At 38.6% G+C, this 15453-nt stretch overlaps 1 protein-coding gene across 2 annotated transcripts in view; it reads right to left on the reverse strand.

The window, feature by feature from the left end:
- Positions 1–15453, reverse strand: part of lmf1 (lipase maturation factor 1) — a 615052-nt gene that overhangs the window by 525229 nt on the left and 74370 nt on the right. The window contains exon 3 of one of the 2 annotated variants that reach the window (XM_078558576.1): positions 13941–13951. The exons of the other annotated variant lie outside the window; for it this stretch is intronic. Coding sequence (XP_078414702.1) covers positions 13941–13951 — 11 coding nt within the window. The remainder of the gene's footprint in view (positions 1–13940; positions 13952–15453) is intronic. 2 annotated transcript variants of the gene reach the window in all.

Here is a 15453-nt window from a genome sequence, read left to right on the forward strand (position 1 = left end):
TCAAGAATGTTTGAAAAGGACTTTTCAGTTGTAAAGGGATTCATTCTAATTTTCTCGAAGAATAAGAAATACTAGTCCAAATGACCTGGCAACCCTCGACTTGGAAGCAGCACCAACAGGAAGGAAGTTAAGATACAGAAGCCATGCAGACAACGACAAAGAAGAGGGGAAGAACAGAGAAGACACGTTTACAAGGAGCTGTATGTGTAATACAGTTAAAAAGAGCAGGAATCTGAAGACAGGGTTGGAGCAGAAAATGCGAATTAGACAATTCTATGGCTATGCTTCAGCTTTGCCTTAGCCACCCAGACTGTTTAATGAGGTTTATTAAAGGAGTTAGATAAAGGAGTCTCTGGGGAGTTTGTTGTGAACCTAGCCAAAAATGTTCAGCAGGAGTGTGCTGTTTGAAACATAGGAATATAGGAGCAGGAGTAGGCCATTCAGCCCCTCAAGCCTGCTCCACCATTTAACTAGATTGTGGCTGATCTACCTCAATGCCATCTTCCTGCACTATCCTGGTATCCCTTAATGTTATTGGTCACTGGGGGACTCAGATGTCTGAGTGGAGCTACTGTTGCAAGTGACTCAAGAACCAAATCCATTGAGCATGCAGTGCTGCGTTCTTCAGGACCAATTGGGAAGACTGAGAGTGGAACATTTGTGCAGGGAGTGATGTGAATACTTGTAATTTCATGACATAGTCTTTGTTGTGTTGTAAAAATGTGTAATTTTATGATTCGTATGTTTTAGGGATATAACTTTTTATTTGAGGATTGAAATTTTTAAATGTAAGATGATGGAAGCACCTGGTGAGAAGCTGGTAAACAAACCTAAAGTAATTGCAATTCAAAGGGTGGCCACAGAGTGGCGAGTACAACACTGGACACTGGCATGAACATTCCATAAAGAGTGAACTCAAAAAAACATAATTGTTTCATCTACAATAAAGAAATGTCTCTAACTCCCCTGTAACCATCAATGCGTACCAACCATGAAGCGTGTCAGTGCATTTCGCTCTCTGACTAAGCTAATCTCAAGAAATAACAATGATGCACACATGAATAAAATGAAGCCAATGTAATGTGAAATATTTACAAGTGAAATTTTACAAGTGAAATTTGAATTTGAAAACACCTATGCCACCTTTGTGCTCTCAATAAGTCTTATATTAATGCAATGGATTTTGGCAGGAAAGTTGTGCCCATGACAAAGAGTCTCCCTATTTGTCCACGGGTTTTTTATAGCCCACCTGTAACCTGTTGCACTGTCAGCGGGTTTCACCGCTGAAAAGCTTCCCCAAATGCGTGAATGCATGTGTCTCCCATGCATGCCGCAGCACTTTAAGTTTTAATTGTAATGGTGTGGGAACCAGCAAAAAGCAATGAAGCGAAAGTGGCGCCCGATTCCTATTCTGTCATCAGAATGGGGCACCACAAATAAAACTCCACCCCTGTAGTGCTCAAGGAGAGTTGGGGGGTCACCTAGCCGGAAGCTGGTGGAAGAGCCCTAAGAAATCTCATACCTCGGAGAATAGTGGGAACACTGAGGAGAATTAAAGTGAATTCCTGAGAGCTGTGGCACACCTTGATTTAGTCCCAGGAGAAGTGAAGGAAGCCTCAAGATCCTGTAAAGTATAGAGGAGTTCTTGGGTGAAAAACAAAAGTAGAAAAGCGAGTGTCCTGTTGAGATTTTCCAGCTTAAAGAATAAGTGTTTATGAAATATAGTGTTGTTAGTAGTACATGCTTAAATAGTACTTAACTCTTGTACAGTAAAACTTTGTTTAAAATGCACATTCTTGTGGCATAATTCTTTCAGTTTATAGTTAGGAATTCAAATTTATTTTTAAAAGTTAAACGGTCTCCATCGAGATCATAACATTTGTATCTGCTATTCTATGAGCAATTTACTGTTCATGCCGACCATCTCGCCTGTTAATTCATGTTTAAATTATGTTGATTCTGATTTGCGTTAAAGTAAAAGCTACCAAAAGTGGAATCTTGTTGGTAATTTCGTCATTTGCAGGTCATTCATTAAGTTTGGTTATTTTGGTTTATGTTTTCCCCACAGGGATCGTAACAAACTTAAACATAGAAGCAATATGCATATTTAAGTACAAAATGAACAACCTAAACCTGTCAGAGTTGAGTGAGGGCATTGGAAAAAGCATGAAACCTCATCCACGGGCGGGATGAGGTTTCATGTATGTTTATAAATTTTTAACAAAAGTGAAACTGAAAGTGATGGGCATGTCCCAACTCATGTGACAGTGTCACATGAGGGGGCATGTCAGGGAAATTTATTTTTCTGTTTTCAATATTTTTCAATGTGTAGCCGATCTCCCTGAGGCAGCACTTAGCCTCAGGGAGATGCGTGCACTCTTTCACGCATGCTCACTCTCGGCTCAGGGAATCCCCCCCTCCCCTCCCGCACAGGGAGCGCATAGCGTTTCCTTGCGGATGTCACGCTGGGTGGGCCTTAATTGGCCTGCCCACGTAAATTGGGGGCGCCGATTGGAGGCGCGCCTCCACACGCCCAGTCTTGAACATCCCCCCCCCACCTGACAAGGGGAAAATTCTGCCCCTGAAGTCAAAATATACACAAAGCACATTTTGTCTCACCTCCCTCCTCCCTATCCGTTATGTTTTTACATAATATGTAGTGATTTTGATGGGTTTATTTGCAATGTATTACCTCTGGAACTAATACTTCCAAAATAATGAGATGCTAAGGCAACCTTTTCATCTGTCCTCCTGTGATCTTTCAGTTAAGCAATCTTTTGGGTCCCCCCACTCACATAACCTCCAGTTCTTGAACACTGCTACTGCTGCACAACATCCACACTAGGTAGGCTGCCTCTGCATTGAATTTACCAAATGCCAAATACCAAAGTGCTATAGCAGGGCTGTCCAAATGTTTTATCTTTGGAAAAATTCTGCAGGTCTGGCAGCATCTGTGGAGAAACAGAGTTAATGTTTCGTGTCCATATGACTCTTCTTCAGGGTTCTGAAGGGTCATACAGACTTGAAACGTTAACTCTGTTTCTACCCCTACAGATACTGCCAGACCTGCTGGGTTTTTCCAGCATTTACTGTTTTATTTCAGACTTCCTGTAACCGCAGTATTTTGGTTTTATCTTTGGAGGCTGTTTACTTAGTTCATCACCTCATTTAAAGTTTGAATCAATGTTCCCTTTGATTTGAATTTACAGTATTTCAAACTGCAAATACTAACAGATTTTGGTCTTGATTTATGATTTGTATACCAATAAGCTAAGAACAAACCTCTATGATAATTGAACTGTTGCCCACCCAAAATTGCTGTACATTCTCTGACTTGCATTCCACTCAAAAGGGATCTGGGTGCATGGTTTGCCATTCTACATGTATGCTTTGTTGATTCCTACATGCTGGGTTAACTGCATAAATAAAATGCTGTCTACCAGCACCCTTAGGTGTCTCCAAATTTCAGTTTTAGTTTTATAAATCCATTATTTCTTCCAATGTGCAGTACTTTATATTTACCCACATTTTATAGGTCTTTGACTACCTCTTCAAATCTGACTGTCCCCTGTAGTATGTTATCTTTGAATGTGATGAGTTGCATTGAGCTCTTAATCCAGGTTACCTGTGTAAATTAGTGACACTGGGTGTACAAACACTAATCTTTGGGGCAATCCCCTCAGTGCTGCCCCCCTCTCAAGCTATGGTATTACTACTCTAACCAGTACCTTGTTGCTTCCTTCCCTTTAGCCATTTAGATTCCTCAGATTTTCTTTGAATTCCCGCTGCCTTGTAAATTGGCAAAAGCATAGTATGAGTATTTATATTACTGACGATTTGATAGAAAACATCCAATGGCTGAAAAGTACTGTTTAGTGCCAGATCTATTATTTATGAAGACCAATAATCAATGTTCATAATTTTTAATCCAACAGTTTCTATCAGGACAAATCAATATTAATTGACACAAACCTAGCTTGGCTATTGCTCCTCAAGAGTGGGAGCCTGGAATCAGAAAAGGGTGTGGTTAAACCTACAAATTAGGTTGCAGTGGTCATAGGTACATATCTGTAGCTTTGAGTCCAATGTCGAAGCTAGAGTTCAGCCTCAGTGCATGAAACAGTGCCAATTATATCAGTTTGGTTCTTCAGTTACTAAAACACCAATCCTCAAGAGTGCACCTTTGTATACATAGTTTGCAGTGAAAGCATTTACAGCAGAACAAAGGTAGTGCAAGAGTTAAATAACCAATCTGGAAACATTTAATGGGAATGTCCATTAACCAGACCAGCACCAAGCTGGGTTTCTTTTAGTAATTGCTTCCTTAAGGCACAACTTTTAGCACTAATAGGTTTTATTAAAACTTCCAATTGGGTCAGTAAACCCCTCATTATGCTGTTTTTACAGCATGAAATTAAAGGAGAAGAAGAGGTGAAAGGTCGAAACTAAAATTTGACACAGAACTATTCTCCAAAGGTGATGTTATGATTAGAAACACAAGGGTTCAACTGGCCAGGCCACATAAACATCCGACTCCATCACTGCAAACACAAAAAAAAAGTGACAGCATGAAATATTAACTTATGCTTCCTTCTGACATGCTGCAAAAAAAAACTATGATTGCTCTCTAAAATGGAAATAAATTTAAAATAATTGAAATAAATATATGATATGATGATTTCAATAAAGTGCCCTTATGGAATTTGTAAGCAATATACCTCAACGCTAATATGTTGGTCAACATGCAAACCAATCTTGGTAACACATTAAGTGTAAGAAACAGAGACCTGGCATAGATCCAGAGAATGTTGAAACTCCAAAGCAAGCCAGAGTTAGGACACAAGGTCATGCCCATAATTCCTCAATAGGGCAAGCCATTAATCTTGGCTCTGCCACTGTAAGGTAGTACTAGTGGAAGGTATGTAGTAGATAGAAGAACTCCTTGGCACTCCAAATCTCTGCACAGAAATGACGGTAAAGGGGTGGAATCAGTGATTCAAAACACACACACACACACACACACACACACACACACACACAGAGCTGGCAAAGAAAATAGTATCCAATGAAATACTTCAAAAACCTACATTCAATGCATGAAACCATCATTCATTTCAGCAAAAAGGTATGAGTACTTGCTTCTGCAGCAGTGAAGTTATCTTACTCAATTGTACCAGTGACATAGTCTCATTCATTCTCTGCAGTTTAAAAGGTTCATGTAAACACCTGGTTGTGAGGTCACTTTTGTCAGCAATGCTTCTCTCAAAGCTCATGAGCAAGAATGTCAGATTGCCAACCTATAGTTTCCTAAGACAGGTGATAAAAGTCAGAAGCAAGATTTATGCTGGCACAGAAAAGGTAATTGCCCATTATTTTCCTTCAGCTGTCTCATGAATCTGACATAAATTGCTTTGGACATAGAAACACAGGAGCAGAAATAAGCTATTCAAGCTTTCCAACGGTTAATTAGATTATCACTGATCTATACCTCAACTCCATTTACCCATCTTTGCACCATATGCATTCATACGCTAACCTAACAAGACGACAATCAATCAATCAGTCTCAGGCTTGAAAATTTCAATTGATTCAGCAGCCGCAGCCTTCTGGGGAACAGAGTCCCAGATTTCCACTAACCTTTGGAAAATGCACTTCTTGACCTAGGTCTCATTTAAGGATCATGCGCCCTTACTCTCGATTCCCCACTGGAAGAAAGTTTCCCTGTATCTATTTGTAAATCACTTTTTCTGAATTCATATATTAAATATTAATTATAGAGCCTAATTTGATGATCAGAGGAAGTTAGTTAATTAGTTGGTGATCTTGATCTATAACTCCCAACCAAGGATCGAACTGTTGATACATTGGCCATGAAAATGTCCTTAGTATGACAAACCTATGTAAAGAAACAATTTCAGCCATTCAGATTTTTAACTACTCAATTAATATGTCCAACAAAACCCCAATCTCAAATGCCATATGAATAAACAAAGAACACAACTTCAAAACATGGTGGTCACTAATATCACGTGGGCCACTGTATTAATGCAATGGTCAATTTCAAAATTAGACTTCCTTGGCTAACACAACAGCGCAGAATACCACAAAAATAACCAAGTAATTATTCTGCAGGTGATTCCTATTAAAATGAAAATAACATCAATGCAGTGCTCTTAAAACATATTTGTTTTGTGCACATTGTATACATTAATAAATTTTCCACTTGAATATTGCTGAAATAAGAGACATATTGCTGAAGTTCTTCATCTTGCATTCATCAGGGCAAAAGCAAGAATGCCAAATTTCAAATGATCGCAACAATTTACACTACAGGGGAAAGGAGTACCGATTGGTTTGAAAGTCGACTCTGATAGGCTGAGGTGTTGCCATGGAGAAAGAACTTGCTGAACAATCATAAGTGTGCTAATAGCTACACTAACAACCAATTTAAGATATTCAGTTGAGCCCATAGTGTGAATCAGTGCATTGTTAGAAGTGACATACCTGATTTCCTGCTCTTTACAAACAAAAGGAATATGTTCAAGCCTTGCACCTTTTTTGAATTACCCAGGAGCTTGCAGAGCCGAAATTTCCCTTGCTTCCTCTATGGTAACGCCTCAGCCAGAGTCGACTTGCCAACCAATCAGCACCCTTTTCTCCTGGAGTATAAAATGTTGTGATTTTTTTTGAAATTTGGCATTCTTGCGTTTGTCCTGATGAGTGCCAGATGAAAAACTTCAACATGTCTCTTATCAGCAATATTCAATTTTTCCGCTGTATTACTGCACCATGGTCTATTGACCACTCCAGAATTAAGCATTTTGTATATTTTCATAGGTCCTAGAAGTGTGACATAGACAAGAGCAACCCATTGAGTAAAATAAAAATATTATACAAGCAAACTATTTCTGGAAGCTACACAGTGGGCCTGTCACATTAGTGCACTAATATTCTGCAGTAGTGGGATCAAGCGCACACATAGTTGTGTTATCAAACTCAAATCAGCTCCCTGTTCAATAAAAAGGAAAGGAGAATAGTTCTTCGTGCTCTCACGTAGTTCCTCGGATCGAGCTCCAAGCAGCACTGAGAGAGTATCACAGGCTGGCCAGTTACCCTCTTATTTGTCATGTGATCTGAGGAAATCAAGAGCATTAGCTAGAAAGTAGAACAAATTTCATATTATTGAAGGAAACAAAAAAACATTTCTGAAGGTGGTGCATTGTCACTTCAGTCGATGCACTAACATCATAGAAGAATGATGGCAATTTATAGTTCGGTAAAAACAAGGCAAAAGCAACCTTAAGTACAATTTTTTGAAATGGCTGTTAAAGACATATCACAGAAGACATTGCAGCCTTCAGCCCTCGTACTCAGAGTCAGCTCCCAGTACAAAAGCTACACTTGGTTAATGATGTAAATACTGCAAAATACAAATGAATAGCTGTGAAAACAATTAATCCTTTCATCAATTAGTGTTATTGCTAATTAAAATAACACTGAAGTCTCTTACTTTCTCTTCTATAATCAGAATTGAATAGGAAGTAATATACATTTTCTCTTTATCCTTTACTTGTAAAAGTAACATTAATATATTGTTTCCTGTGGCCTACACACCTTAGCCTTGGGTTTAAGTTTTATTCCTCCCAGTGCGAATCCCGAAGAAAATTAATTATGAACATAAATCGTCTGTTGGTTCTAAATTACTTGACAATTAACCCAGTAATGTTTCAAGCTATAGGATCCGCCTGGGAACATGCCTGATTGATTGTGGTGCTGATGGCAAAATTTGTCGGAGCCAGCAGAACTAATAATTAGACAGTTATTGATTTCAGAGGTGATGGTAGGAGTGGTGAGCTGACAGTAAACAGAACCAGATAACAGGCTAAGGACAAAAATCTCCCACTGACAGACCATTCATCAGACTCCTCAAAGGGGCATAATGTGTGCGGGTTATGAGTACAGAAAGTCGGCAAGGTTAATTTCATTCTAAGAAAATCACCACCAGCGCATTCTTCTAACACATATAGTTGACAGTTTCAAACATGGCTATTTCTGAAGTTCCTTGGCAACTAATATTCTTGAACATGTTGTCATGTTCTTAACAGTGAGCTTTCTTGTTTTGATTACCAGATGAGCACTACCAATATTCACTACAGGTTTATTCCTTTTGTACTTTTAAGGGAATTTTGTTTTGGTTTAGAGGCAGTCAAAGATCTTAGCTGCTCACAGAAGCTTAAAAATGGGCAACATGCCATCAATGTCTGACCACTTTCTTACACAGTTAGCCTGTAACTCCATAGAGGTTTAGAGCATCAAGGAGTTCAACTGACCCATAATGTTTGTGCCAATTCATTGCTGGACAAACCTAAAACTTGTTTCATTGTGCTGTGGATTTCCTGTAGCTTTTATTTCCTTTGCTTCAAAATTTATGACATTCCCCCTTGAAAGATGCAATGATTTCTTCCTCAACCACCATCTATGGCAAAACATTCTATCTCCCAACAACTGAAGACATTTTTTCTCCAACCTCCCTCCTCATTTCTTAATCACAATCTTAAATTGACAACCTCTCGTCACCATCACCCCAAAGAAAGGAAGTGTTTTTTTCCTGTTCGCCCCATCAAATCACATCATGATTTTACATATCTCTATTAAATTTCCTCTTAACCTTCCCTGTTGTTGTGCAAATAGGGAATAAATCATAGTTCCAACATACTAATATAGAAAATAGATCTTATTACAGATGTTTTAGGCAAAAATGCAATTACTTCGTCCCAAGGACTAATTTCTTGAGATTCTTGGACCTCAATCTTTGAGCACAGAAATTGTTCCCTTCATCCATTTGGTGCTTGAAAACTGGCCTAAACAAACATCTGGGCCAAGGACTTTAAAAAGTCTATTCAAGTCATCCATTTATACCAAGAGCAACAGTTTTCTTTGAGCAAGGTGACTTATCAAACAGAAAAGAAATAAGGATTTGCAACAGGTAACATTCCAGTGGTATTATTCCATGCAGTAGTCAGTACCTATTAAGCTAAAACAAGCTTAGTTTTTAATCATTCCTATGAGAAATACAAATAGCTTTGAACAAATGTTTTTGTGTAACAGACAAAGTTGGTCAAGGCCAACATTTTTTCGCAAGTTGAAGGTACCTCATTAATAGTCTCCTCCACCTCTTTTCACTGTTGATATCTGAAGTAATCAAAAATAGAGTCAATTCATTTGGAATTCAGTTCACCTCACATCACTAATCGATATATAATCCTCGGACCTGGTGTAGTGACACCTTGCAGAAAAGAATCAGATAACCAATCACTTAGCAATCTCCTCCTGGACAGCAAAATGATACACCAGATCTTTGACAAATGTTGCTGATAGATCAATCTACAGTGTTAACCACCAGCTGCATTTGAGGACTGGCCAGTTAACTTGGAATTTTATTGGAAATACGAAATAATGGAGATGCAAGTCATAGGTCAATTGCCTCACCACAGGGCAAACAGAGGAGTGAGAAGGGAAGGTAAAAGGAAGAGGAAGTCAGAAGGGAATAGTCTGGAGGCAGAAGACAACACAAGAAAGAACTGAAGCAGTTGGTGTCCTTATGCAGCAAGACCTGGACAACATTCATAAGTGGGTTGATAAGTGGCAAGTAACATTCGTGTCACACAAGTGCCAGGCAATGACCATCTCCAACAAGAGGGAATCTCCCCTTGACATTCAATGGCATTACCATCACCTAATCCCCTACTATCAACATCCTGGGTGTTACCATTGACCAGAAACTGAACCAGTCTAGCCTATATATTTATATTCTATATAAATACTGTGATGACAAGAGCATGTCGGAGGCTGGGAATTCTGTGGCCAGTAGCTCACTTCCTGACTCCCCAAAGCCTGTCCACCATCTACAGGGCACAAGTCAGGAGTGTGATGGAATACTCACCACTTACCTGAATAAGTGCAGCTGCAACAACACTCAAAAAGCTTGACACCATCCAGGGCAAAGCAGCTTGCTTGGCACCCCATCCACCTTCAACATTCAACATCAACTTTAGATATTTTTGCAACAGTTTTTGCTCGGCTCCCAGGGTTTCTCCCTCCACCACTGACACACAGTGGCAGCAGTGTGTACAATCTACAGACGCACTGCAGCAATTCACCAAAGCTCCTTCGACAACACCTTCCAGACCCACAACCTCTATCACCTAGAGGGGCAAGGTCAGCAAATGCATGGGAACAGCACCACCTGCAAGTTCCCCTCCAAGCCACACACCATCCTGACTTGGAATTATATCGCCATTCTTTCACTGTTGCTGGGTCAAAATCCTGGAACTCCCTTCCTAACAGCACTGTGGGTGTAGCTACACCACATGGACTGCAGCAGTTCAAGACAACAGCTCACCACCACCTTCTCAAGGGCAATTAGGGATGGGCAATAAATGCTGCCTCGCCAGCAACGCCCACATCCCGTGAAAGAATAAAAATAAATGCGTTCCAAAAAAATTGCTTTACATCACATTTTCTGTTAAAAATAATAACTACACGGAAGGCTGTGAAGGAACAAAGCATAAACAACGATTAAAAGTATGTTACTGGTCTAAAGCCAGCCTTTAAACAAACACACTAATCCAGATCTTATAATTAATTGAAATTATTTTTTAACCATGGCTACCCAGACTGTATCTATTTTCCTTTTTACTGGTTTTACTTCATTTATTTTAATTGTTTTATTTCCCCACTGGCTTTTAATATCAATATTTATTGATCTTAGTCACAAATAAATGTTTTCTTTAAATTCATCTCTTTCCATGTATGAACTGGGCAAAAGGACTTAAAAGGAATGCATTCTGGAAGTCACAACCTAAAAATAGCAGGTCCCAGACCTCAGATCAGTGGAAATTCTTGACCCTTTGATAGCGGAGTATTCAGTTCAAGTGTGTGTTAGTACAGCTGGTCCTCACTTGCAGATAATCAGTCTACCTTTTTTGTTTCAAGTGATTTGATTATATAATTATATCCTGATGGGCAATTTATATTATCTCCAACAGTTTCATCAAGACAGAAGATACAGCTTACAAAGGAATTCTGTAAATTACAACATTTACCAAGTTCGCTCCAACAGCTTTCAAAGATTCACTTTCAAAATTCACAGAAACATCCATAAACACCAGTAATTTAGAGATGATTGGCAGTACAAGATTTTTGAGGAAGCGAAAGTCCAGCAAGACTATCCTATCTGGATCTCAACCCCACACAATCACCTTCTCAAACACTTCTTGCTCCAGTAGTATATATAATTGTTTTTTTTTAGTTCACTGAAACTATCTGTTTCAATGACAATCTAATATCATTTTATGAACTCTATACCTTTGAGTGGAGTTCTTGCACCCAACTTAGTGATTTCCAACTTTTAACCTGATATTGAATCATTCAACATTGAGAATTAGAACAGATCAATAGAGACAAACTAATACATCATCACAATTCTTGAACTTCATTAAAACCAGGTACAAGAGCCTCATTAAAAAGGCAAAAATACCGTGGATGTTGCAAAACTGAAATAAAAACTGAAAATGTTGGAAATACTTCGCAGGCCAGGCAACATCTATGGAGAGACAAACAGCTCGATAGCCTTTCATCAGGTTGGGCAATGAGACTCTCTTCATTAACATAATTTGTGGTAGAATAACTAAGAAATATATGAACACATACACATAGGATTAGCATAAGATGCTACAATTTAGTATCTTATTTTATTTGTTCACAGGATGTGGGCATCGCTGGCAAGGCCAACATTTATTGCCCATCCCTAATTGCTCTTGAGAAGGTGCTGGTGAGTCACCTTCTTGAACCACTGCAGTCCACATAGTGTAGATACGCCCATAGTGCTGTTAAAAAAGGGAGTTCTGGGATTTTAATCCAGCAACACTCAAGGAACGGTGATACATTTACAAGTCAGGGTGGTGTGCGACTTGGATGGGAATTTGCAGATAATGGTGTTCCTATGTGCCTGCTGCTCTTGATCAAGGTAGTAGAGATTGTGGGTTGGGCTGGTGCTGTCGAAGGGTCCTTGGTGAGTAGCTGCAGTGCATCTTGTAGATGGTACACTCTGCTCCAACTGTGCATCGGTGGTGAAGGGAGTGAATATTTAAGGTGGTGGATAGTGTGCCAACTGAGTAGACTGCTATCTCCTGGAGGTATCAAACTTCTTAGGTGTTGTGGAATTGCACTCATCCAGGCAAGTGGAGAGTATTCCATCACATTCCAGACGTGCCTTGTAGCACGCAGCTTGTAGCTGCATTGCTGTAATACAATTTTAAATGCAAACTTGTATTCGCCAAGTAAATGGTACATGCTAGTAAAGTGAACTGTATGCTGTTAATGATAAAACAGAGAATTGCCCTTCTGGTGTACATTTCCATTTTCTGCCAAAACCTGCATCTTCAATTTTTCATAATACAGCATGAACTTTAGATATTTCTGCAACAGTTATGCTTGGCTCCCAGGGTTTCTCATGTTAGGTGCTACTGGCGAGAACTAAAAACACATCAAAGCATCTAATAATTACAATACCTTTACAGCCCAATTTAAACTGTAGCTAAATTTAGATTCTCCAGAACAAGGTTTACAAGAGCTGTCACTTCTGACGTTGTAGCCTTTAGCTCACAGGCAAACTTTTAATCCCAATACTTTTTGCTTATACATAACATACACACCACACACACTGTAACCAGAAACCTAAATATTTTGAAAAAATATTTAATTCTTTTCCTTAAAAAAATCTGCACCTAGACTTTCTATGGGTGGTCTGTGCCAGGTGATTTGTTGTACTACAGAAGGAATGGTCAAAGTGGCTAAAAACATTCCATTTCTGCATTACTTCTGCTGATTGTTGCTGAAAATAGAGTAGCAGATCAGACAGCCCTGCAGAAATTCTTCCCAATTGTATCTATGAACGTATAGTATAAGCATCCTTTCAACCAATCAGGTTACAGAACCAGTAAACAGATATCTTTTGGCAGTAATATTCTTGAGCACACTTGGGGAACCCTAAACCTTAGTTCTGTCAATATTTGCCCAAACTCCCAAAACTTAAGTAAATTTGGTATATTCCAAATGAGTAACAAATGTGCACTCCCTATCACACAAACAGAAATCTTATGGTGTGGATTTCCCAGTAATTTGGTTGGGAAATCTTGCTACATGCTGATGTAATCTAGCTGATCAAATAAAATGTTCATACGCCACAGTCCTGTGCCAACCTGCATAATTTCTATTATTTGAACTGCATCCCAAATGACAATATATTAAGAGCATTAAGGCTTTATTTGGAGAGTCCCCCTTCTCCATTTAAAGTATACAAAAAGATGGCCATAAGAAACTACAGAAGATCTTTGATCCCTAATAATGAATAATGCGGATAAATAAATGTTATTTCATAGCAAGGTACTCAGCCCCTAAAAGAACAGCCTCCTTAAAAATCAGGGAAGGCAGATAACACTAATTACCAGTGTATCATAAAATGTAATTCATTCTTTGGACATGCATCACTATTTCAATAGTCTTTAACACATAATATGCAACAGTTAGAATGCAACCGAAATGGATAAATCATTGCTTAATAATCAAGGTTCATTTCAGCATCTAGGACCTCAGACACAAAATGAATAAACGTGTTTTATCCAAGTGTAGTCTGGTCATTAGGGAAACACAACTTTTATGAATCAGTCACATTAATTGCAGCACTTTTACATCCACTGAAGTGCCAAAGAGATATTATTAACATAATATGATCAATTGTATCATTTACCATTGTAGCAAATGTTATCCTTCTTAAAGATCATTAAAGTGTTAGTTAAAAGTTGTAAAATAAAACCATACTCTTTCGACTGTATCAGTACCGTATTATCTTCAAAATGCCTGAAACTTCATCCACTTACCAAACGAGTACCTAGAAAACAAAAATAGACAATCGTATCTGTAACAAAATCATTGAAAAACATAATTTTTTAATGCATTGAGAATTGAGTTTAAAGGTTATTTGCTGTAAGAAGGATTTCAACTGTCCTGGTAAAATGAAAATAACTAGTAATAGTCAATTACATAATCTCATTGCTAATGGTATCCATGGTTTGAAAAAATATTGACTAGCGCCATAGTGTGAAGGGATGAAAGTTCATATCCATAACACGATAGGTTTACAATCTTGAGTCGGGCACAGTGGGGGTAGAAAGTGTGCAAGTTAAGGCTTTTGCCCATATAATGGAAGGGAAAATTTGAATGCCAGGAACCATTCGACATTTTTCTGGGCAACTGTAATGCATCTCAGAGGTCATGGTGCAAAATTCTAGCCCACCTTCTGAGCCAAGGAAGTTGTGGGACTAGAAGAGGAAAAATGCACATTAAAAGGTGCAATGACATCTGGGGTAAAGAAATGCAGAAGTGTGTTCAGAACATCGATAATTTTTGTCACTCATTTACTGTCATGTGGTATTTTGTAGACTAGGCATTAAGAATAAATCCAAAAGTTCAAACATCAACTTGCACATTCTAACATAAGTTTAAGATGAATCTTTACCACTGCCAAAATAAAGAAAACACATCAGTTTAGCCTAATGAAATATTAGGAGGCAGATACAATTAAATCAGCTTTAACAGTTCTTAAGCTTTGAGGACTCTTACAATTTGGAAATGCTCTAGATATCTTCACTCCCAGCACAAACATTCATATTCACAGCTAGCCCATGCTTCCACTAAAAAGTAACCTTATGCATAATGTTTTGGGAGATAGTGGGCCACACTATGAACAGTAAACCATCTTATTCATCAGTTAAATACAGGAAATTGTGTAGGTTATGACTTTACTGTATGCCTTGCATCTCTACCACAGTTAAGCAAATAAGTGCTCTCACAGGCTATACTCAGCAGACTACAACTATGAATCAAATGTGTCAAATAAAGTTACAAGAGGAAACATTAAATTAGTAAACTCTACTTAAAATGTTCCTGTTTCAAAATAGCAAATGTCTCAAAACTCTAGATGATCTTGGAAGTCATGATCTTCATTTAAGCCAGGTGTCCATGAGACTAAATGCACATGAAATTGGTCTTGTACACGGTGTCCCAAAAGCTCCAGCTCATTAGCTGCCAAGCAAAGCAGACTCACTGAAGAAACTTTGCTATGGGAAAATAATACCTCCTCTTTCCATTTAAGGTCCTAACTGGGATGAATTAATGGGACACAATATGAATTTTCTAATTATTAACAACTCTGATAACCAAAGCAATGTTCAAAAAGCAGAGAAAACTAACTGGCAAGTTTTCCTGTAGAACAGGATCTCAGAAACAATGGGTAAATAACCTTTCCCCCACTAAACTAGCTAGCTTGTCAGAATCAAGCGAGACCATTTGAAATGACATTAGCCAATGTATATTCCCCAGAGCAAAAAAAAG

The sequence above is a fragment of the Cetorhinus maximus genome, chromosome 15 (assembly GCF_964194155.1).
Source record: "Cetorhinus maximus chromosome 15, sCetMax3.hap1.1, whole genome shotgun sequence".
Taxonomy (NCBI): domain Eukaryota; kingdom Metazoa; phylum Chordata; class Chondrichthyes; order Lamniformes; family Cetorhinidae; genus Cetorhinus; species Cetorhinus maximus.